The sequence below is a fragment of the Pecten maximus genome, chromosome 14 (genome assembly GCF_902652985.1).
Source record: "Pecten maximus chromosome 14, xPecMax1.1, whole genome shotgun sequence".
Lineage (NCBI taxonomy): Eukaryota > Metazoa > Mollusca > Bivalvia > Pectinida > Pectinidae > Pecten > Pecten maximus.
The window spans coordinates 29367447-29387785 of record NC_047028.1 but is presented as its reverse complement, the minus strand read 5'-3'; the positions used below and the strand labels follow the sequence as shown (position 1 = coordinate 29387785).

Sequence of the window (20339 nt, the reverse complement as noted above, 5' to 3'; positions counted from 1 at the left end):
GTTTAGTCGCCTCATACGATCATGCAATGGGGGCAGCAGGTACAATTCTTACGCCCTACCTGCAGGGCAGACATACCGCAGCCTCCCAAAACACACATACGCACTCAACACACGCATGCATGTCGCACGCACGGGAGGCCGTCCTTAAATGACCTTAGCTGTTAATAGGACGTTGAACAAAATAAACCAAACCAAACCAAAATATTCAACGGGAAACCATTCAATTTTCTTTTTACTGCATTTCATAAACTTCAAAACACAAGAGATCCCAGAGGGATCTTGGCGCCCACCATTGAATGATCTTCATAGGTTCCATGTTAGATTGATCTTTTCTCTTTTTTTCCCTTCCTCTTACTAATCTGTATAAATTGAGAAACATCCCTCCAGTGCTTTTTAAACAAGGGAAACTTATATATGAAATTTGAGATTTGGCGATAATGGTTGTCTGTCGACAATGTTTTCAGATTGGTCCAAAAATGCAAAACGACGGACCAAGGAGAACCTACATATGAAAATTGAGAAAGATTCCTTCAGTTCTTTCCGAGAAATCTCGATAACAAACTTCAATTGTCGAAATCAAAGATGACTGCCTGTCAGCCATGTTGTCTTCCGATTGGTCCCAAAATGCAATATGCATAACTAGGCACCAAGGGGAACCTAAATATGAAATTTGAGAAAGATCCCTTCAGTACTTTCTCAGAAATAGCGATAACAAACTTTAATGGTCAAAATCCAAGATGGCTGCCTTTCGGCCATAGTGTTTTCCGATCGGTTCCAAAATATGATATGCATAACTAGGCACCAAGGATAACCTACATAAGAAATTTGAGAAAGATCCCTTCAGTACTTTCTCAGAAATAGCGATAACAAACTTCAATTGTCAAAATCCAAGATGGCTGCCTGTCGGCCATGTTTTTCGATCGGTCCCAAAATGTAATATACATAACTAGGCACTAAGGGGAACCGACATATGAAATTTGAGGAAGATGCCTTCAGTACTTTCTAAGAAATATCGATAACAAACTTCAATTGTCAAAATCCAAGATGGCTGCCTGTCGGCCATGTTGTTTTCAGATCGGTCCCAAAATGCAATATGCATAACTAGGCACCAAGGGGAACCTACATATGAAATTTGAGAAAGATCCCTTCTGTACTTTCTCAGAAATAGCGATAACAAACTTCAATTGTCAAAATCCAAGATGGCTGCCTGTCGGCCATGTTGTTTTCCGATCAGTCCCAAAATGTAATATGCTTAATTAGGCACCAAGAGGAACCGACATATGAAATTTGAGAAAGATCCCTCGAGTACTTTCTCAGAAATAGCGATAACAAGAATTGTTTACGGACGGACGGACGGACGACGGACCACGGACGCAGGGCGATTTGAATAGCCCACCATCTTTGTGACGTTACTGACTTACTCCGCGTCAACATGACGGCGCCATTTTGAAAGGACTGATCAGCGCAATGTAAGCGTTTTCTGCTGTTATCGGAGAATCTGTGCATGAATAACTAATGTCAAACGAGTCTTTAGTCCAAGAACTGGTCAGAATGTTTAAAAAATACAGCAAAATAACCAATTTATCTATCTCCTCTTCGATTGGAAAAATCGGCAACGAGTTTCAACGAGGTGAATACAAAGGTCCGTTCGACTGGTCAAAACGGAAAACTTATATTTTCACTGCTCATCAATGCAGTGAAAATATAAGTTTTAATAGTTTGATAAATTTCTTTATTGCATTTTTGCCAGTGAAATATAGAAAATTATCAAACTAATAAAATTTACATTTTCACTGCTGCGATGAGCACGTTCTAATGATTCTTGTACCCTGATACCATATCTCTTAATCCATTGGATATGCTTTTAATCATAACTTACTAGATCTAGTTGAAAACGAGTCGTATAAACCGATTTAATCCAACATTTCACAGGGGCCAACGCTCAGCTAAAGGCCAAAAGTGAGGCATTGACAAAGAAGACACGAGGAAGAAGAAAGTTGTTATGAAAGAGAAAAGCTAAGATCCCAAATTTAGTCGCCTCTTACGATCATGCAATAGGTACACTGAGGTGAAGTGGTCCTATTGACTGGGCGTAAGAAACGGAGGCCTAAGAGGCGACTAAATTTTGGATTTTAAGGTCATCTGACCCGAAGGGTCAGGATGACCTATAGTCATTATGCTTCGTCCGTCGTCGTGCGCCGTGCGTCAACTTTTCACATTTCAAACTTCTTCTCAAGTTCCACCAGTGGGATTGAGCTGAAACTTGCCTGAAATGATCCTGAGATGGTCCTGACCAAGTGTTGTTATTTTTCGGGTCGGTCCGAAATCCAAGATGGCCGCCATAGCCGCCATTTTGAAAACACACTTTAAACTTCTTCTCATGTTCCACCAGTGCTATTGAGCCGAAACTTGCCAGAAATGATCTTGAGATGGTCCTGACCAAGTGTTGATATTTTTCGGGTCGGTCTGAAATCCAAGATGACCGCCATAGCCGCCATCTTGAAAAACACATTTTAAACTTCTTCTCAAGTTCCACCAGTGGGATTGAGCTGAAACTTGCCTGAAATGATCCTGAGATGGTCCTGACCAAGTGTTGTTATTTTTCTGGTCGGTCCGAAATCCAAGATTGCCACCATAGCCGCCATTTTGAAAAACACACTTTAAACTTCTTCTCATGTTCCACCAGTGCTATTGAGCTGAAACTTGCCAGAAATGATCTTGAGATGGTCCTGACCAAGTGTTGTTATTTTTCGGGTCGGTCTGAAATCCAAGATGGCCGCCATAGCCGCCATCTTGAAAAACACATTTTAAACTTCTTCTCAAGTTCCACCAGTGGGATTGAGCTGAAACTTGCCTGAAATGATCCTGAGATGGTCCTGACCAAGTGTTGTTATTTTTCTGGTCGGTCCGAAATCCAAGATGGCCACCATAGCCGCCATTTTGAAAAACACACTTTAAACTTCTTCTCATGTTCCACCAGTGCTATTGAGCTGAAACTTGCCAGAAATGATCTTGAGATGGTCCTGACCAAGTGTTGTTACTTTTCGGGTCGGTCTGAAATCCAAGATGGCCGCCATAGCCGCCATTTTGAAAAACACATTTTAAACTTCTTCTCAAGTTCTACCAGTGCTACTGAGCTGAAATTTGCCTGAAATGATCCTGAGATGATCCCGACCAAGTGTTGTTATTTTTTTGGGTCAGTCTGAAATCCAAGATGGCCACCACAGCCGCCATTTTGAAAACACATTTGAAACTACTTCTCAAGTTCCACTGTTGAGATTGAGCTGAAACTTGCCTGAAATGATCCTAGGATGGTCCTGAGGAAGTGTTGTTATTTTTCAGGCCTGTCAGAAATCCAAGATGGCCGCCATGGCAACCATCTTAAAAAAACACATTTTAAACTTCTTCTGCAGTTCCACTGGTGCCATTGAGCTGGAAATTGGTGAAGATGTTTAGGAAGGAGAGCCAACAAAGTGTTGTTATTTTTCAGCTTCGTAAAAACTTTGACATGACAGCCATGGCGGCCATTTTGTAACATGATTGCGCAATCATGGTTCTTCTGATCAACACCTATTTCAAACTTCTTCTCAAATTCCACCAGTGGGATTTAGTTTTAACTTACCAGAAATGATTCTAAGATGGTCCTGACCAAGTGTTGTTATTTATCTGGTCAGTCAGAAATCCAAGATGGCAGCCATCATGAAAAACACATTTTAAACGTCTGCTCCGGTTTCACTGGTGCCATTGAGCTGGAAATTGGTGAGGATGTTAAGGAAGGAGAGCCAACAAAGTGTTGATATTTTTCGGCATCGTAGAAAGTTTGACATGGCAGCAACGGTGCCAGAAATGATCCTGAGACGGTCCTGGCCAAGTGTTGTTATTTATTTGGTCAGTCAGAATCCCAAGATGGCCACCATGGCCAACAGTGCCACTAAACCTGCTACAGAGAATGCATACTACAATAATATAAGGGTCTTTAATTTAGAGTCAGATGACCGTTAAGGCCCCTGGGCCTCTTGTAATTTTTTCTCTTTCTGAAAATTTCTTCTGGTTGATATCGCCGTTGACACTGCCCCGCTTTTGGGTCTTCAGATAAGCGTTCGGCTCCGCGAAGAAGGATTTGCCCCGGCCGAGGCAGTCTATAAAATGGTAGTTTCTACTCCTGTATAGCGTTCATTTTGGAAGTGGTATGGGTAACGGTCCGTGCCAATAACTACATAAACTAACGTGTTGAAATGCACAAGTAACGCGTTACAGCAATCAATCAGTGAGACGTATCATATTGCTGTAATTACTGGGTCGCGACCAGTTACCGTGAAATTTTCGTTGTTTTTCGACAATTTTTCAAAAAAGAACCAACAGAAAATGTTCAAAATCGACATGAACAATCTCTAATGAAAAACAATTGAGTTTTACCAGTCATCTGCCTATTTTGGTGCTTATTTTTCAATCAGGCGACCGATGTTTCGACCGCTATTTGCCAGGTGTTTGCGATGTCGACAGGACCAGTTACCGTGATTTCAATATTTCACTGAACAATGTGCATTAAAAGGTGCATATTCGACCAAAATATTGTGCGATATAACGATGTGTTAATATCGAATGGTATACGCTGATTTGGTGGATAGTCCACTTTACTTTTGATATTGTTAACAGTTTAACCTTAGGCCTAGAGCCTACCTCGTTCGCGACTTTCATAAAAATTTCACTCGATGGATTTCCGGTGCTTTCGATGACGTCCGAGCAATTGTAGTTATGTATCACTAAAAGCCGGCTGGAGGCCACGGCGTAATGGGAGCGGAATGACATGAATACAAGTACATTCCTGTCCCCTTCCAAGTTTTTGCACATAATTATTAATTATGTCCTTCAAAGGATTTATTAAAAACAGCAAGAAACTTCCTTAGCTGGTTTAAAATGATTTTATTCAGAAGGACTTTATTAGGTCATCTGACCCGAAGGGTCAGGATGACCTATAGTCATCATGCTTCGTCCGTCGTCGTGCGCCGTGCGCCGTCCGCCGTGCGTAAACTTTTCACATTTCAATCTTCTTCTCAAGTTCCACCAGTGGGATTAAGCTGAAACTTGCCTGAAATGATCCTGTGATGGTCCTGACCAAGTGTTGTTATTTTTCGGGTCAGTCCGAAATCCAAGATGGCCGCCATAGCCGCCATTTTGAAAACACATTTTAAACTTCTTCTCAAGTTCCACTGGTGCCATTGAGTTGAAACTTGCCTGAAATGATCCTGATATGATCCTGACCAAGTGTTGTTATTTTTCGGGTCGGTCCGAAATTCAAGATGGCCGCCATAGCCGCCATCTTGAAAAACACATTTTAAACTTATTCTCAAGTTCCACTGGTGCCATTGAGCTGAAACTTGCCTGAAATGATCCTGAGATGATCCCGACCAAGTGTTGTTATTTTTTGGGTCGGTCCGAAATCCAAGATGGCCGCCATAGCCGCCATCTTGAAAAACAGATTTTAAACTTCTTCTCCAGTTCCACTGGTGCCATTGAGCTGAAACTTGCCTGAAATGATCCTGATATGATCCCGACCAAGTGTTGTTATTTTTTGGGTCGGTCCGAAATCCAAGATGGCCGCCATAGCCGCCATCTTGAAAAACAGATTTTAAACTTCTTCTCCAGTTCCACTGGTGCCATTGAGCTGAAACTTGCCTGAAATGATCCTGATATGATCCCGACCAAGTGTTGTTATTTTTTGGGTCGGTCCGAAATCCAAGATGGCCGCCATAGCCGCCATCTTGAAAAACAGATTTTAAACTTCTTCTCCAGTTCCACTGGTGCCATTGAGCTGAAACTTGCCTGAAATGATCCTGATATGATCCCGACCAAGTGTTGTTATTTTTTGGGTCAGTCTGAAATCCAAGATGGCCGCCATAGCCGCCATTTTGAAAACACATTTTAAACTTCTTCTCAAGTTCCACCAGCGCTGTTGGGCTGAAACTTGCCAGAAATGATCCTGAGATGATCCCGACCAAGTGTTGTTATTTTTCGGGTCGGTCCGAAATTAAGATGGCCGCCATAGCCGCCATCTTGAAAAACACATTTTAAACTTATTCTCAAGTTCCACTGGTGCCATTGAGCTGAAACTTGCCTGAAATGATCCTGATATGATCATGACCATAGTCATCATGCTTCGTCCGTCGTCGTCCGCCGTCCGCCGTGCGTAAACTTTTCACATTTCAATCTTCTTCTCAAGTTCCACCAGTGGGATTAAGCTGAAACTTGCCTGAAATGATCCTGTGATGGTCCTGACCAAGTGTTGTTATTTTTCGGGTCAGTCCGAAATCCAAGATGGCCGCCATAGCCGCCATTTTGAAAACACATTTTAAACTTCTTCTCAAGTTCCACTATTGCCATTGAGTTGAAACTTGCCTGAAATGATCCTGATATGATCCTGACCAAGTGTTGTTATTTTTCGGGTCGGTCAGGAATCCAAGATGGCCGCCATAGCCGCCATCTTGAAAAACACATTTTAAACTTATTCTCAAGTTCCACTGGTGCCATTGAGCTGAAACTTGCCTGAAATGATCCTGACATGATCCCGACCAAGTGTTGTTATTTTTCGGGTCGGTCCGAAATCCAAGATGGCCGCCATAGCCGCCATCTTGAAAAACAGATTTTAAACTTCTTCTCCAGTTCCACTGGTGCCATTGAGCTGAAACTTGCCTGAAATGATCCTGATATGATCCCGACCAAGTGTTGTTATTTTTTGGGTCGGTCCGAAATCCAAGATGGCCGCCATAGCCGCCATCTTGAAAAACAGATTTTAAACTTCTTCTCCAGTTCCACTGGTGCCATTGAGCTGAAACTTGCCTGAAATGATCCTGATATGATCCCGACCAAGTGTTGTTATTTTTTGGGTCAGTCTGAAATCCAAGATGGCCGCCATAGCCGCCATTTTGAAAACACATTTTAAACTTCTTCTCAAGTTCCACCAGTGCTGTTGGGCTGAAACTTGCCAGAAATAATCCTGAGATGATCCCAACCAAGTGTTGTTATTTTTCGGGTCGGTCCGAAATCCAAGATGGCCGCCTTAGCCGCCATCTTGAAAAACACATTTTAAACTTCTTCCCAAGTTCCACCATTGCTGTTGGGCTGAAACTTGCCAGAAATGATCCTGAGATGATCCCGACCAAGTGTTGTTATTTTTCGGGTCGGTCCGAAATTAAGATGGCCGCCATAGCCGCCATCTTGAAAAACACATTTTAAACTTATTCTCAAGTTCCACTGGTGCCATTGAGCTGAAACTTGCCTGAAATGATCCTGATATGATCATGACCAAGTGTTGTTATTTTTCGGGTCGGTCCGAAATCCAAGATGGCCGCCAAAGCCGCCATTTTGAAAACACATTTTAAACTTCTTCTCAAGTTCCACCAGTGCTATTGAGCTGAAACTTGCCTGAAATGATCCTGAGATGATCCGGACCAAATGTTGTTATTTTTCGGGTCGGTCCGAAACCAAAGATGGCCGCCATAGCCGACATCTTGAAAAACACATTTTAAACTTCTTTACAAGTTCCACTGGTGCCATTGAGCTGAAACTTGCCTGAAATGATCCTGATATGATCCCGACAAAGTGTTGTTATTTTTCGGGTCGGTCCGAAATCCAAGATGGCAGCCATAGCCGCCATCTTGAAAAACACATTTTAAACTTCTTCTCAAGTTCCACCAGTGCTGTTGGGCTGAAACTTGCCTGAAATGATCCTGAGATGATTCCCACCAAGTGTTGTTATTTTTCGGGCCGATTCGAAATCCAAGATGGCCGCCATAGCCGCCATCCTGAAAAACACATTTTAAACTTCCTCCCAAGTTCCACCAGTGCTATTGAGCTAAAAATTGCCTGAAATGATCCTGATTTGCTCCCGACCAAGTGTTGTTATTTTTCGGGTCGGTCCGAAATCCAAGATGGCCACCATAACCACTATCTTCAAAAACACATTTTAAACTTTTTCTCAAGTTCCACCAGTGCTGTTGGGCTGAAACTTGCCTGAAATGTTCCTGAGATAATCCTGACCAAGTGTTGTTATTTTTTAGATTGGTCTGAAATGCAAGATGGCCGCCATATCCGCCATCTTAAAAAACACATTTTAAACTTCTTCTTCAGTTCCACTGGTGCCATTGAGCTCGAAATTGGTGAGGATGTTAAGGAAGGAGGGCAAACAAAGTGTTGTTATTTTTGGCCTCGTAAAAAGTTTGGCTTGGCAGCAATGGCGGCCATTTTGTAACATGATTGCGCAATCATGGTTTTCCTGAACAACACCTATTTCAAACTTCTTCTCAAATTCCACACCGTGGGATTCAGCTCTAACTTACCAGAAATTATCCTTAGATGGTTCAGACCAAGTGTTATTATTTATTGGGTCGGTCAGAAATCCAAGATGGCCACCATGGCCAACAGTGCCACTATATACTTGCTACAGAGAATGCATACTACAATAATATAAGGGTTTTAATTTAGAGTCAGATGACCGTTAAGGCCCCTGGGCCTCTTGTTTTCATACTGTATTCAGTAACTTAGTCTGAAAGCCAATATAAATACATGTAAATATATGACAAAAATATTTTGAAATCAACTATATTTTTTCATGTGTAATCAATTTGCATTTAAAGGACAACTAAATACAATTTTTAGATTATTCTCAAGTTACCATCACAATCACAGGCTTGAATAAATTCTTTTCATTTATAATTTACATAGAATATGCATTTATGTATAAGAGTTATATCACAGAAGCTCTTGGAAGTGACAAAGAGCAAACTTCACTTTAGTTGTAAAATAATAAGATTTAAGTTTTTAAAAAAACATATAAAAAATCAACAATAATATTATTCAAATAACATTGGAATGTATATACACATATAGCTGAAATGATACACTATAATGATTAAGCCAGACCTATGCACAATATATATATACATGAACGATTTAATCACAAAGTTGATCTGAATTCCGAGTCATTCATAACACACAGCACACAAAATCATCAATGTGCTTATACAATTGACAAAGTGATCATAGGATTAGTTTTAATCACAGGCACTCATCACACACAAAATCCTCATCAAGTACAGTAACACATAAATCATGAAACCACCTGTCACAGGACTCGCACATAACCCATGATGTCTGCATAACATCATCTGTCTCTGAGCCTGGGTCCCTTCCTTCACACACTGCACAAACAATGCTTTCATCTTCCTCTTATTCCTCAACATCTAAGTCTGCAGTTTTACATGCACTCTTATCTTTCTTTTTACCCTTCTCTGCCTTTTCATTCTCTCTTTCTTTTCGTTTTTGTTCCCTTTCTTTCTTTCTCTTTTCAATTCCTTCTCGCTTTTCTCTCTCCTCTTTTTCCTTCTTTCTTAGCTGATCTAACATTTCATCCCCAGTGATAACCCTAGCTTCTGTAACAACACGCCGTTTTTTTGTTGCTTTGGATGGCAGAGCTGGAGTAACAAATATACTTTGCAAAACTGGGGGAAGTTTCCTCACTGCCTGTATTGGATGGGGAAGGGTACTCGCACCGCATGTTGAGCATGAATTTGTTTTGCTGTTACATGTCTTATCTGAGGAAAAAGACAAAGATATTTCTTTTTATTTTGGCATAGTCTGGTTTATTTTTATTTAACACCCTGTTAACATTCAGGGTCATTTAAAAAGATGTGCCAGGTTTTGGAGGTGGAAGAAACATGACGTTCCTAGAGGAAAATCACCAACCTATGGTCAGTACCTGGCAACTTTCCAACTTGCGACCAAGGGGTGGATTGAGGGCTAGTGGTTAGAAAGTCGAGACACCTTAACCCCCATATATTTCTTGCTATTGATTTTATTTACTTTCATGTACATCAAACTTCTTTGTACAAATTTGTATATCTTTATATTAAACACATTTAAATCCATAAAGTTAAGTATTCCATAAAATTTCTTCGTTATTTTAACATACTCGATTATTGTATTTACCATCTCCTGCTTCTTTGTTAGAATTAGTGACATTCCTTGAGGTATCACTGCTTTTTTGGAAATCCTCTGGCAACAGATGGGATTTGTCTATGGCATCCTTGTTCAAAGGAATAAGGCCAGATTTTCTGTGAAAAATATTATGAAAAAATATAAAATAAATATGGTATTGATTTTTTTTTTATTTAAGCATTGATGTCAATTGACTTTTAGTTTCATTTTGGTATGAAAAAAATGTTTGCAAACTGTATGAATCTGTAGCAGATGCTTACAAAAGTTTGCAAGCAAAATTTTTTTCATACCCCTATGGAACTTAAAAATAATTGACACAAACGCTTGTTATTTATTTAGTAAGGGATTATTTTGAACAAATTAGTACACAACTTCAATGGCCACATTGTGACGTCACATTTTTTTGCGCCATTTTCAGATTTTGTTTTCATGGAGGTATGAAAAAACAATCTCAACCAACAAGAAAGCAGTATTCTATGTATCATGTCATAATATTCTCTTTTTTTTTATTTTCCACAATTTAATTTGCTAGAAGACGAATGATCAGTATGTATTCCATATAGCAAATGAGCTATCAAAAGAAATTATAAATGTACAATATTAAAGTCAAATTCTTCAGTTTAAAATGACAATTAAAATTCCTGTATAATTTTGAAAATATTTGTTACATGTTACATTTTATTTACCTAAATGCAGATTTCACAAGTGCGGGGGAGCAAGTTTGATCTATGGCATAGGCTAATAGGGCTGGCAAATTGGCCTTACTGATACAGAGGTTTGTATTTATGATTGCCATCGAGGTGGCCAGTGACTTCATCTTTTCTTTCATAGGCCCAATGATATTCACATCAAGGGGCTGGAGCAAATGCGTGGTGTGTGCTGGGAAGGCAAGGATTTCAACCTGAAATAAAGACATGCAATATACATCATATTTACTGTATTTTTTTCATAAATCTCATCAATTAAAATAAGATATTTCATTTCATTATATCATGGAGGTTATTTTAATAATTTGATTAATAATAAAATGAATAAAACTGATGTAGTGAATAAAACTGATGTAAATAGATAATAATTCTAAATAAATTTTGAAATAACGAAAATTTCATTTAGTATCTGATGTTATGGTGATTTATTTTATTTGTATTGACTTACACGCTCTGCTCTAGCCATATCAATAACTGGTATTGATATGTGACTGTCATGATTATCTAGTAATAATAGAACAGGTCTTTCCTTGGAACAGTATTTCAAAAAAATATTTTTGAACCATATCTGGAACAAATCTGTGTCCATGTATCCTATGTTACAAAGAGAATGAAAGCTGTTATAATAATAAAGATATGTATATACATATAATATAACTAAATGTAGCTCTCTCATAATACCATTGTATGTTAAGACATACACGTGTATCATCACATTTATATATAGAGATACATTTTTCAATACTGAATTTTCATGCCTTGATAAAGAATTTAAATCAAACAAAGTATATAATAATATAATTGAGTATTTTGTATTTGAATGTATATAATATTCAAATTCAACTTATTTAAAAAAAGTTGTGCTTGCTATGATAAAATGTGGACAGTTTATTTTATGTTGTTGTACTATAATTGATCAATAATACCTGACTCAGAAACACCAAACATCCAGGATCTGGGCACATCTTCTCTATACGGCCTGTGGGGAAGAGATTTTTGGTATATCAAAAATGACGGTAGCATGGTTCCCTCTCCACTCGCGCACATGTGGGCTGTTACGTGGTCTATTGTGTGAACCTGAAAAATAATTACTTACCATATAGGTACATGAATTCAAATATATCAGAAAAAACACAAAACCTTGTAATCAAATTAATGTTCAGATGTTTAAATTTCACTATATTTCTTACCTGTTGTTGGATACAAGGGCGACCTTTTTCTCCTATCACTTTCCTGGTATTTCCCTGTTTGTCGACAAAACCAGTCTCGTCACAGTTATAAATCAATCCTGGCTTTGTTCTTAGACCTAAATTGTCTAGTGTTTCCTCTGAAAAACAAAAAGTAATGAAAAGGAATGACCATAAAATTGATTTGTCTTTTCCTCCCATTTTAACTAAATATATAAAAAAAATTCCAATGCCTCAACATGCAGAAACACTCACTTTACATTAAAGCGTAATTTCTTAATCCAAGTTCTTACCATACTTCTTGAAAAAGTTGTCCATAACGGTTTTGTTTGACATTCTTGTCCTGCCCCTATCTCTGACTTGTGGGGTCTTTTCTGCTAATTCCTTATGACTGTTGATGAATGTTCTGCACCATTTGTCAGAAGGACCTTTCTCCAAGTTGAACAGCGACTCTCTGTGTGATCTGCATGATACATTGTATAATAAAGTAATTAATTTACATTCATTTCTTAAAATGGATTTTTTTTTCAAAATTTACACAGAACAAAAAACACCCAGTATGTAAAAATAAAAATCAATTGTTAAATGGGTGGTTTTTTTTCAAAATTTACACTGAAAAACAAACCAGTATGTTAAAATAAAATGAGTCTAACATTAAAAAAAAGGTTTTTAATTATTTGGGTTTTTTCTCACCCAGTATTCTCAAAATATGTAAAATGTGTAAGCAAATTTTAACTCCTTCAGAATATTATTATCTATACTGTTATTCACCTGTTTATTATCTCCATCACATAACTCCTTAAATGCTGTCTATTAAGAGGGAATCCTCGTTGGCCCATGTATTTGATGTACTCCACTAAGGCAGTTTCTTCTTCCTCTAGCAACATGCGGCTAGGTCCAGATGTATTTTTACCATATTTGGCATTTAGCTTGTCCACTATTGTCTGCCTAGGGACACCATATTCTTTAGCAGCTGTTGTTGGATTAAGCTTTCGGGCCTTAACAGCACCTACAGCTTTTGCCAGTAGACTGGAGTCATACTGTCTCTTGGACTAAATAATGAATGTGATTATGTAAAATTAAATCATATTATTTATTTATCAGACTTTATTTATTTAGAGCGCTCTATATATATTTATTTATATTCAATTTATTTATTATTCATTTTTTTAAAACAATTGTTTGAAATGTACATACATGTTTAATTTGAGACAAAATCAAGAGAAATGTGTATTTTTTATTATCAGATTTATTTATTTAGAGCACTCTATATATATTTATTTTATTATTCATTTTTTATTATTTTTGTGAAATGTACATACATATTAAATTTGAGACAAAATCAATAGACATATTTAAAAAATTGTATTGATAGTTTTTTTTTATCGACAGTTTGTCACAAACTGTGAAGACAAATAGCAGACGTGTCTTGTTACAGATAATACACCTCGGTTTTATTTGTACGACGTGAGAGTGATCTCCCTTGGCGCGTGCGCCCTTGCGTGACCATGACCCTTCTTGGTTTGACAGTTTTGACAGACGCTTGGTAAACAAACAACATACTGATTTCGTTTGCGAATATCTGCAAGTAAGTGGACATAACATCGACCCCCCCTGATACATAAGCAGTAACAAGTCAAACTGCTAAGGAAAGTTAACAATTTTTCTCTAATTATAGATTAAAATGAAGTTTTTCAGTGAACGAAAACTTACCATTCTATCCTCTTTTCGCAGCAGCCTCCAACATCGCGAAATCGCGCGCGTGCTTGTTCGCGCTGGAAATCACGGTAACAGGTACTTCACGGTAACTGGTCGCGACCCAGTACACGGAACAAAAATATTGCTATAATATATTTTTCCATAACATAAAAGTGGGAAATTAAGCTCTCACAGCTATACGGGAAACGTTATAAGTGTACAATAATTCCTCTTTTAAACATTTAATTATTCGTCTCCTGTGTTGCAATGGTCAAATTAATCTTTTGAATTAAATACCTGTTTTGTAAACATACAATTCTAATTAAGAACCTCATTCACAGGGGTTAATCTAGCCTGATTCTACTACCGAAATTCGGTAGTATTCCCCACTGACATAATTTCCCCCCTTGAAGAAAAACAAATTTCCCCAACAAGAAAAATTCCCCAAAATCAGACGAAAAAATTCCAAACATAGGGGAAAATTCCCCAAAGTTTGATAAAATAAAAATCATAGCAGAAAATCCGAAAAAAGTTTAACTAGAATACTCAAATATTCACGTTTGATCCTTTTCGTTGAAGGGAGCATCTAAAAAAAGATCTGCTTTCGTTTTCAATCATACTTCCGGTCTTGATCATGTAAACGCTTGATGACAATGGGTATTATTTAAGCGTGTGACTGATTCCGTTCTCGAGGCAATATGTCGCACAAAGCCGGCTATTATGTTGGGAAAATACGGAAGAAGGATGCCTCTGCATGCAGACGTATAAGTGACGTTTTTGCCATTAAAAACAATGGAAATTCAAGTGAAAAGGCGTCGGCAGAAAGTTTTCATTCATCAGATACTACCGAATCGCCGAAAGTTGCACCGGCCGCTTCCTCTGATATGAGAACAGCAACCTCACTTAGGTATCTATCTAAGTACGATTGGTTATACGATAATGCGGTAACAAATACCTACCACTGTAAAAAGTGTGAGGTAGTGGGAAAGTCGGGTGTATTTTCCAAAGGAGTGAAAAGTTTAGGCGACCACCCATCAAGGCTACTGGATTCCCATGAAGATGGGAAAACACACAAGGATGCTGTGGGCGAAATATTTGCAGCCAATACATCAATGAATGTGAAATGTATGATATTATCATCTAAGTCCAACAGAGACATCATAAAAAAACTGTTAATGTGTACCAATTTCATGGTCCGTCAAAAATATGCTCTCTCTGAAAAGTTTGAGGATTTCGTTCGGTTTGTTGCTCTACTGGGAGTGGAAGATTTGATGCAACACTTAAATAACGCACCGAAGAACGCAACCTATCTGTCGTCTGTGTCAGTGAATGAATTTATAGGTTAGTACTCGAGCCAAGTAACAAAAATGAATTATCATTACTAGCAACACTGAAAAGTATGACATCTTGTTTTTATACACCAGTGATGAACTGAAGAAAAATACAAAACATCATGAAAAAAAGTTGATGAAAATATGGCATGCAAAATAAATTGATTACAATATGTAAAATCAATAATATAACTGTGATAGTGTCTTTCATTTCTTTTACTTCATAGGTACAATAAGTAACTATATTGAAGTCAGATTGTTGGAATCTCTTCGTCAATCTGATTTCTTCACCTTATTGGCTGACGAGTCAACAGATGAGCAAGGTCGTCAGCAGCTGTCTATATATGCCAGGTGGAAGCATGAGGAAAATATTACTGACCATTTTCTTGAACTTGTGCATATTGCCAAAGCCGACAGTGCCAGCATAACATTAGCCATCCAACAGTTCTTTGTGGAGAAGGGTCTTGACCTATCCAAAGCCAGATTTTTCGCATTTGATGGAACAAACACCATGAGTGGTGAACGATCAGGTAATTCATCAATTGATCAATGTTATGTAATTTTTTTTATGATCATTATCAATGCATTGATTTCCTGTCATAGATCATAATCAACAAATTTTGTTTCCTTAAATATTCCTCAACTTTTTTTTACAGTTTACTGCCTAGCTGTAATTTGAGGTTATAAAATTTTGAACTATTTTAATTCATGATACAATACATCAATTAATCAGCAAATTTTTAATGGACCATTTCCTTTTATTTCAGGAGTACAACGTCGTCTTCGTCATATAGCACCTCATGGCATATACCTAAACTGCAGGTGTCACAGACTGGCGTTGTGTAAACATTCAAACTGCATATGCCAGAAAACCATTACAACTGGTAAAAGCAGCGGCTACACGGTAACTATATAATTATAAGATAATCAATGATTAAGAGTAAGAACTGTCATTGATATAAATTCTGAGTTCCATCAAAATACATCAAATACATCACAATACATCAGTACAAATACATCAAAAGAAAAATATAGTGATAAGTATTGATATTGTATCTTAACAATGGCAAACAGATGCTTATATGTTTTCTTGTTCTTTTCTTAATTAATCAATGCATTCTATATTTATGAACTGTTATCACTATTCAAGTACATGTATACTGATTAACTGTCTGTTTAATGTTTCAGCTGGCTCTCACACGGTGCTGCCTGTACCAGAGTTTCTGAGCGCTATATTGAACTGGTTGATACTTTGGATGCCCTTTATGATGAAAGGAGAGAGCCAGAGGTTATGGGGCTGCGGATTATTGTGCTGCAGAAGGATGTTGCTGGTATGATCTTGTTGCTCAGTGATGTGCTTCGAATCATGAACCGTCTTAGTCTCTTCCTTCAACATGATAACCTGGATTTCAGTGCTGTCCCACATCAGGTAGAAAAAACCCTGACTGAACTGGACCTGCTTATGGACATGGTTGAGAATAGGGGACAACATCCAGAGCTTACTTTTTCAAGGGTAGACGAGGTAAAGTTGTAGGAATCTTCTATAATCTGAAATAAAAACTTGCCTAGAAGCATGTTAAAGCTAATGTAAACTAGTTGTAATTTACCTAAGATTTATGAAATGTATAAAAGATCATGCAAAATTTGCAATAACTGTTTAACCTTTGCAGATGTATCAAGAAATTACTGACAGAACTGCCCTGGCAAGACGTCACCGTCAGGATGACCGCCTGATGAATGCTAGTCCTGGTGACTTTCTCAGGGAGAAAGGACTACCATTCATCAGAGCTTTGAAATGCGAGATTGAGGACCAATTCGTGTGCTCTCCATTGTTGCAAGCTACCAGAGTCCTTGATCCAAAGAACCTTCCACAGGCATTGCAAGACCTACCAGACTATGGCAAGGTAATACATTGAATAAAGCTACAAATGTATAATTAATTTGACAGCTAATACTTCACCTCTATCTAATAGAATATATTTTACAGATTACCAGAAAATAATTATTCCATTTTACCTCTTTTTACAATTCTATCAAATCTTTATAGGCTGATATGAGAACTTTGTCCGAGTTTTATACCTTGGAAAAAACAGACACCTATGAGGGACACCAGACGGTAGCACCTCCAGATTTACCAGATGGTCCAGATGCAACATACCGGGAGATGGAAACATTCAAGACCCATATGTTTATGGAAAAGTATGCAGCTATCAGCTATTTTTGATAGTAACTGATGGTGTTATATTTAAATTTTGTAGATCTGTTTTTCAAATTACATAAAGGAATAAAGAGTTCTTTCATAATTTGCAATTAATTAAGTTTAGATTCTCCCAATTAATTTTGTTTTATTTTTATGATTGCCATTTTTATTATTTAATTTCTTAATTTCAAATAATTTGCATGATTGAATTATGTTTTGTTTTCATTTCATTTTGGTTTTATTTCAAGTTTTAACCGAAGTGTTGATTCTGGACGTTGTGTCTGAGTCCAGGACTTATGTCATCAGGTAATGATGAGTGGTATAATAGTTGTAGTACCATGCTTTGCTTGTTATTTCAAGAACGATGCAATTAAATAAATAAGTTTAAGTCAAAACATTTAAGATTACTTTCTGAACACTAATCAATCAATATAATTTGTTAAGCTATATTGCAAACATTAACTCCACTTACTCAGAATAATATAATATTATATTAAATATGAAATACCAAAATACTATGAAATGAAAATCCATTAAAAATGGTTTGCTTGTTTTCTTCAAATGCATGCAGGCAACGCATGGAGACAAGGTGTGGAGCCCAGTCTTGTGAACCTGTTTAAGGTTGTAACTGATGATGAAGTGATGCAGCAGATGTTCCCGAAAGTGACCAAGTTACTTCATCTTCTGAACTTAATTCCTTGTGGTACTGCTGTGGTGGAGAGGGGCTTTAGTTTAATGAACAACCTTTGTACTACCTTGAGGAGTAGTCTTTCTCAGAATGTCCTGGACAACCTCATGCGTGTGTGCAAGGAAGGGAAAGAAACTAGGGACTTCCAGGATGATGAATGGGAGGCAATGGTTTCCAATTTCAAAATGTCTAAACAAAGAAGGATAGATCTTTAAATGTTCACTTTCAGTTAAAATGATGATGAAAATTAAAACCATCAATTCTAGAAATTGTTGTTTTCATTCCTCGTTTTTTTCAGCAGGTTGGCTTAAAATCCACCTCCTGGCACCTTCAAATACAAATTTTTTTCGGGAGAGACCCCCCGTACCACCCTTACGAGAAGGGGGCTCCAGCCACCCTCTCGTACTCTCCCCCTGGCTCGTGCCGTTGGCACTCGTTTGCCAGGCCTTAGGCCTGGCAGAACGGCCTTTGGCCGTTCATTTCCCCAAAATCTAACAATGGGTAGTATTCCCCAAATCCTAGATTAACCCCTGATTCATAACTTGAAAAAGCCAAATATATTTGATTTGTTTTGATTAATTAAAAACACTTAAAATTAAATAATTCATAGAAAAAAAGGTCATTCATGTAATCCTTTACTGCGGTAGGGATTACCTGCTACTTATGAGATGGACCAGAAGTGCCAGCTACACATGTGAACGAGTAGTATTCGGTATTGTGGTAGATTATAATATTTGACCTTGTCTAAGTTATCTTATAGGTTAAACGATGTTTAAATATATATTTAAGAGATTCTTCTCCCGATTTCAATGCCGTGTTATTCTTGCACGAGTTACTTCTCTTGATGGAATTCATTTGATATACATGTTATTAAAACTTTTATCATTTTGCTATCTTGGATCAATGTCTCGATAATATTTTTGTTTCGTTTTCTTATCAGTTGATGGAAAATGAATGTGTTTACAGTTTTTTTTTTCAAATTGTTAATACTGCGATCACGTTTGAAAAAGGTGTATAAATTGTTTTCAGTAAACGTTTTATTGAAACCTTCAAATAAAGTTATCACATTATTTTTAAAAAAATGTCAAAAAACAACGAAAGCTTCACGATAACTGGTAGGTCTAGCTAGTAGCCTAATTATGGGTTATAACGAGTTTTCCTTTTTTAAGATACTGTTGTGGAACAGCATTGTATTTTACGTACGGTTCCGAGGATTCCGGGTAGTTATCCTCCGGAAGGCCTCGTGCCTTTATATTACCTATGTTTTAGCCCTCAGTTATCGGTTAGACCTCGGAGCAATACAGACGTTTATTCCTGTCGTTGCTGTTCTGTCTGACAACATCGTCATACAGATATGATAACTCATTCCTGACATGTTACACCACTCGAACCCACAACAATTGGTGTCAGAAGTGGGATTTCATATGCCTGAACCCTCGGAAATCGAGTGAGATGTGATAGATTTTGTATACGTTTTTGTGGGAATCATTGTTTAGTTTTCCCATTAGCTTTTTGCAGTATGCACATTTTTGATGTTTTCCGGCTTTGTACAGTTCTGTTTCCGGTTGAAATGTCCTTTTGTGACCATTGTTATTACTTTGTATAATTTTTCAGTTTTGATTTTTTGAGAAAAATGTAGATTGTACAAATTCATTTGTGTACGCATAGGACCTATACCTGATCAGTTTACCTGTGGTTCGGTACGTGAGCTGTTTTCACTGGCTAATCACTCGTTGGTACTGCCGATGCCCTGCCACTTGTTTGAATTGAATGGTCACTTTACTCTGTGCATTTATTATTCATTTCATTGTACAGTTTACCTGTGTCATTTAGTATACATATTTTATACATTTACCAAAAGAACTTCTTGTTTCAGCTAGCTTTATTGTCGACTCGGATGCTAACGCTGGTTGTCTACTGAAGTTGCTTTTTAGGTCATCTGACCCGAAGGGTCAGGATGACCTATAGTCATCATGCTTCGTCCGTCGTCGTGCGCCGTGCGCCGTCCGCCGTCCGCCGTGCGTAAACTTTTCACATTTCAAACTTCTTCTCAAGTTCCATCAGTGGGATTGAGTTGAAACTTGCCTGAAATGATGCTGGGATGGTCCTGACCAAGTGTTGTTATTTTTCGGGTCAGTCTGAAATCCAAGATGGCCGCCACAGCCGCCATTTTGAAAACACATTTGAAACTTCTTCTCAAGTTCCACTGGTGAGATTGAGCTGAAACTTGCCTGAAAGTATCCTGGGATGGTCCTGAGGAAGTGTTGTTATTTTTCAGGTTGGTCAGAAATCCAAGATGGCCGCCATGGCAACCATCTTGAAAAACACATTTTAAACTTCTTCTCCAGTTCCACTGGTGCCATTGACCTGGAAATTAGTGAGGATGTTAAGGAAGGAGAGCCAACAAAGTGTTGTTATTTTTTGGCCCCGTAAAAACTTCGACATGGCAGCCATGGCGGCCATTTTGTAAAATGATTGCGCAATCATGGTTCTTCTAAACAACACCTATTTAAAACTTCTTCTCAAATTCCACCA

General features: G+C 37.9%; 1 protein-coding gene across 1 annotated transcript; it reads right to left on the bottom strand.

Annotated features, from left to right (window-relative positions):
- Positions 1-9225: 9225 nt before the first annotated feature.
- Positions 9226-13397, bottom strand: LOC117341852 (tigger transposable element-derived protein 6-like). Its single transcript, XM_033903712.1, has 9 exons — positions 13335-13397; positions 12659-12939; positions 12181-12350; positions 11891-12027; positions 11627-11777; positions 11149-11294; positions 10680-10894; positions 9985-10109; positions 9226-9590 (listed from the first exon to the last, which is right to left on the bottom strand). The coding sequence occupies exons 1-9, from the start codon at positions 13395-13397 to the stop codon at positions 9226-9228; spliced, it is 1653 nt and encodes a 550-aa protein (XP_033759603.1).
- Between the last annotated feature and the right edge of the window lie 6942 nt (positions 13398-20339).

What these genes read in the sequence shown, in the direction of transcription:
- LOC117341852 (XM_033903712.1), bottom strand. Translation starts at nt 13,397, where the DNA reads ATGGTCACGCAAGGGCGCACGCGCCAAGGGAGATCACTCTCACGTCGT. An exon ending in GTGATGGAGATAATAAACAG is followed by an intron (nt 12,351 to 12,658) that starts GTGAATAACAGT and finishes TGTATCATGCAG; the next exon opens with ATCACACAGAGAGTCGCTGT. An exon ending in CAACTTTTTCAAGAAGTATG is followed by an intron (nt 12,028 to 12,180) that starts GTAAGAACTTGG and finishes TTTGTTTTTCAG; the next exon opens with AGGAAACACTAGACAATTTA.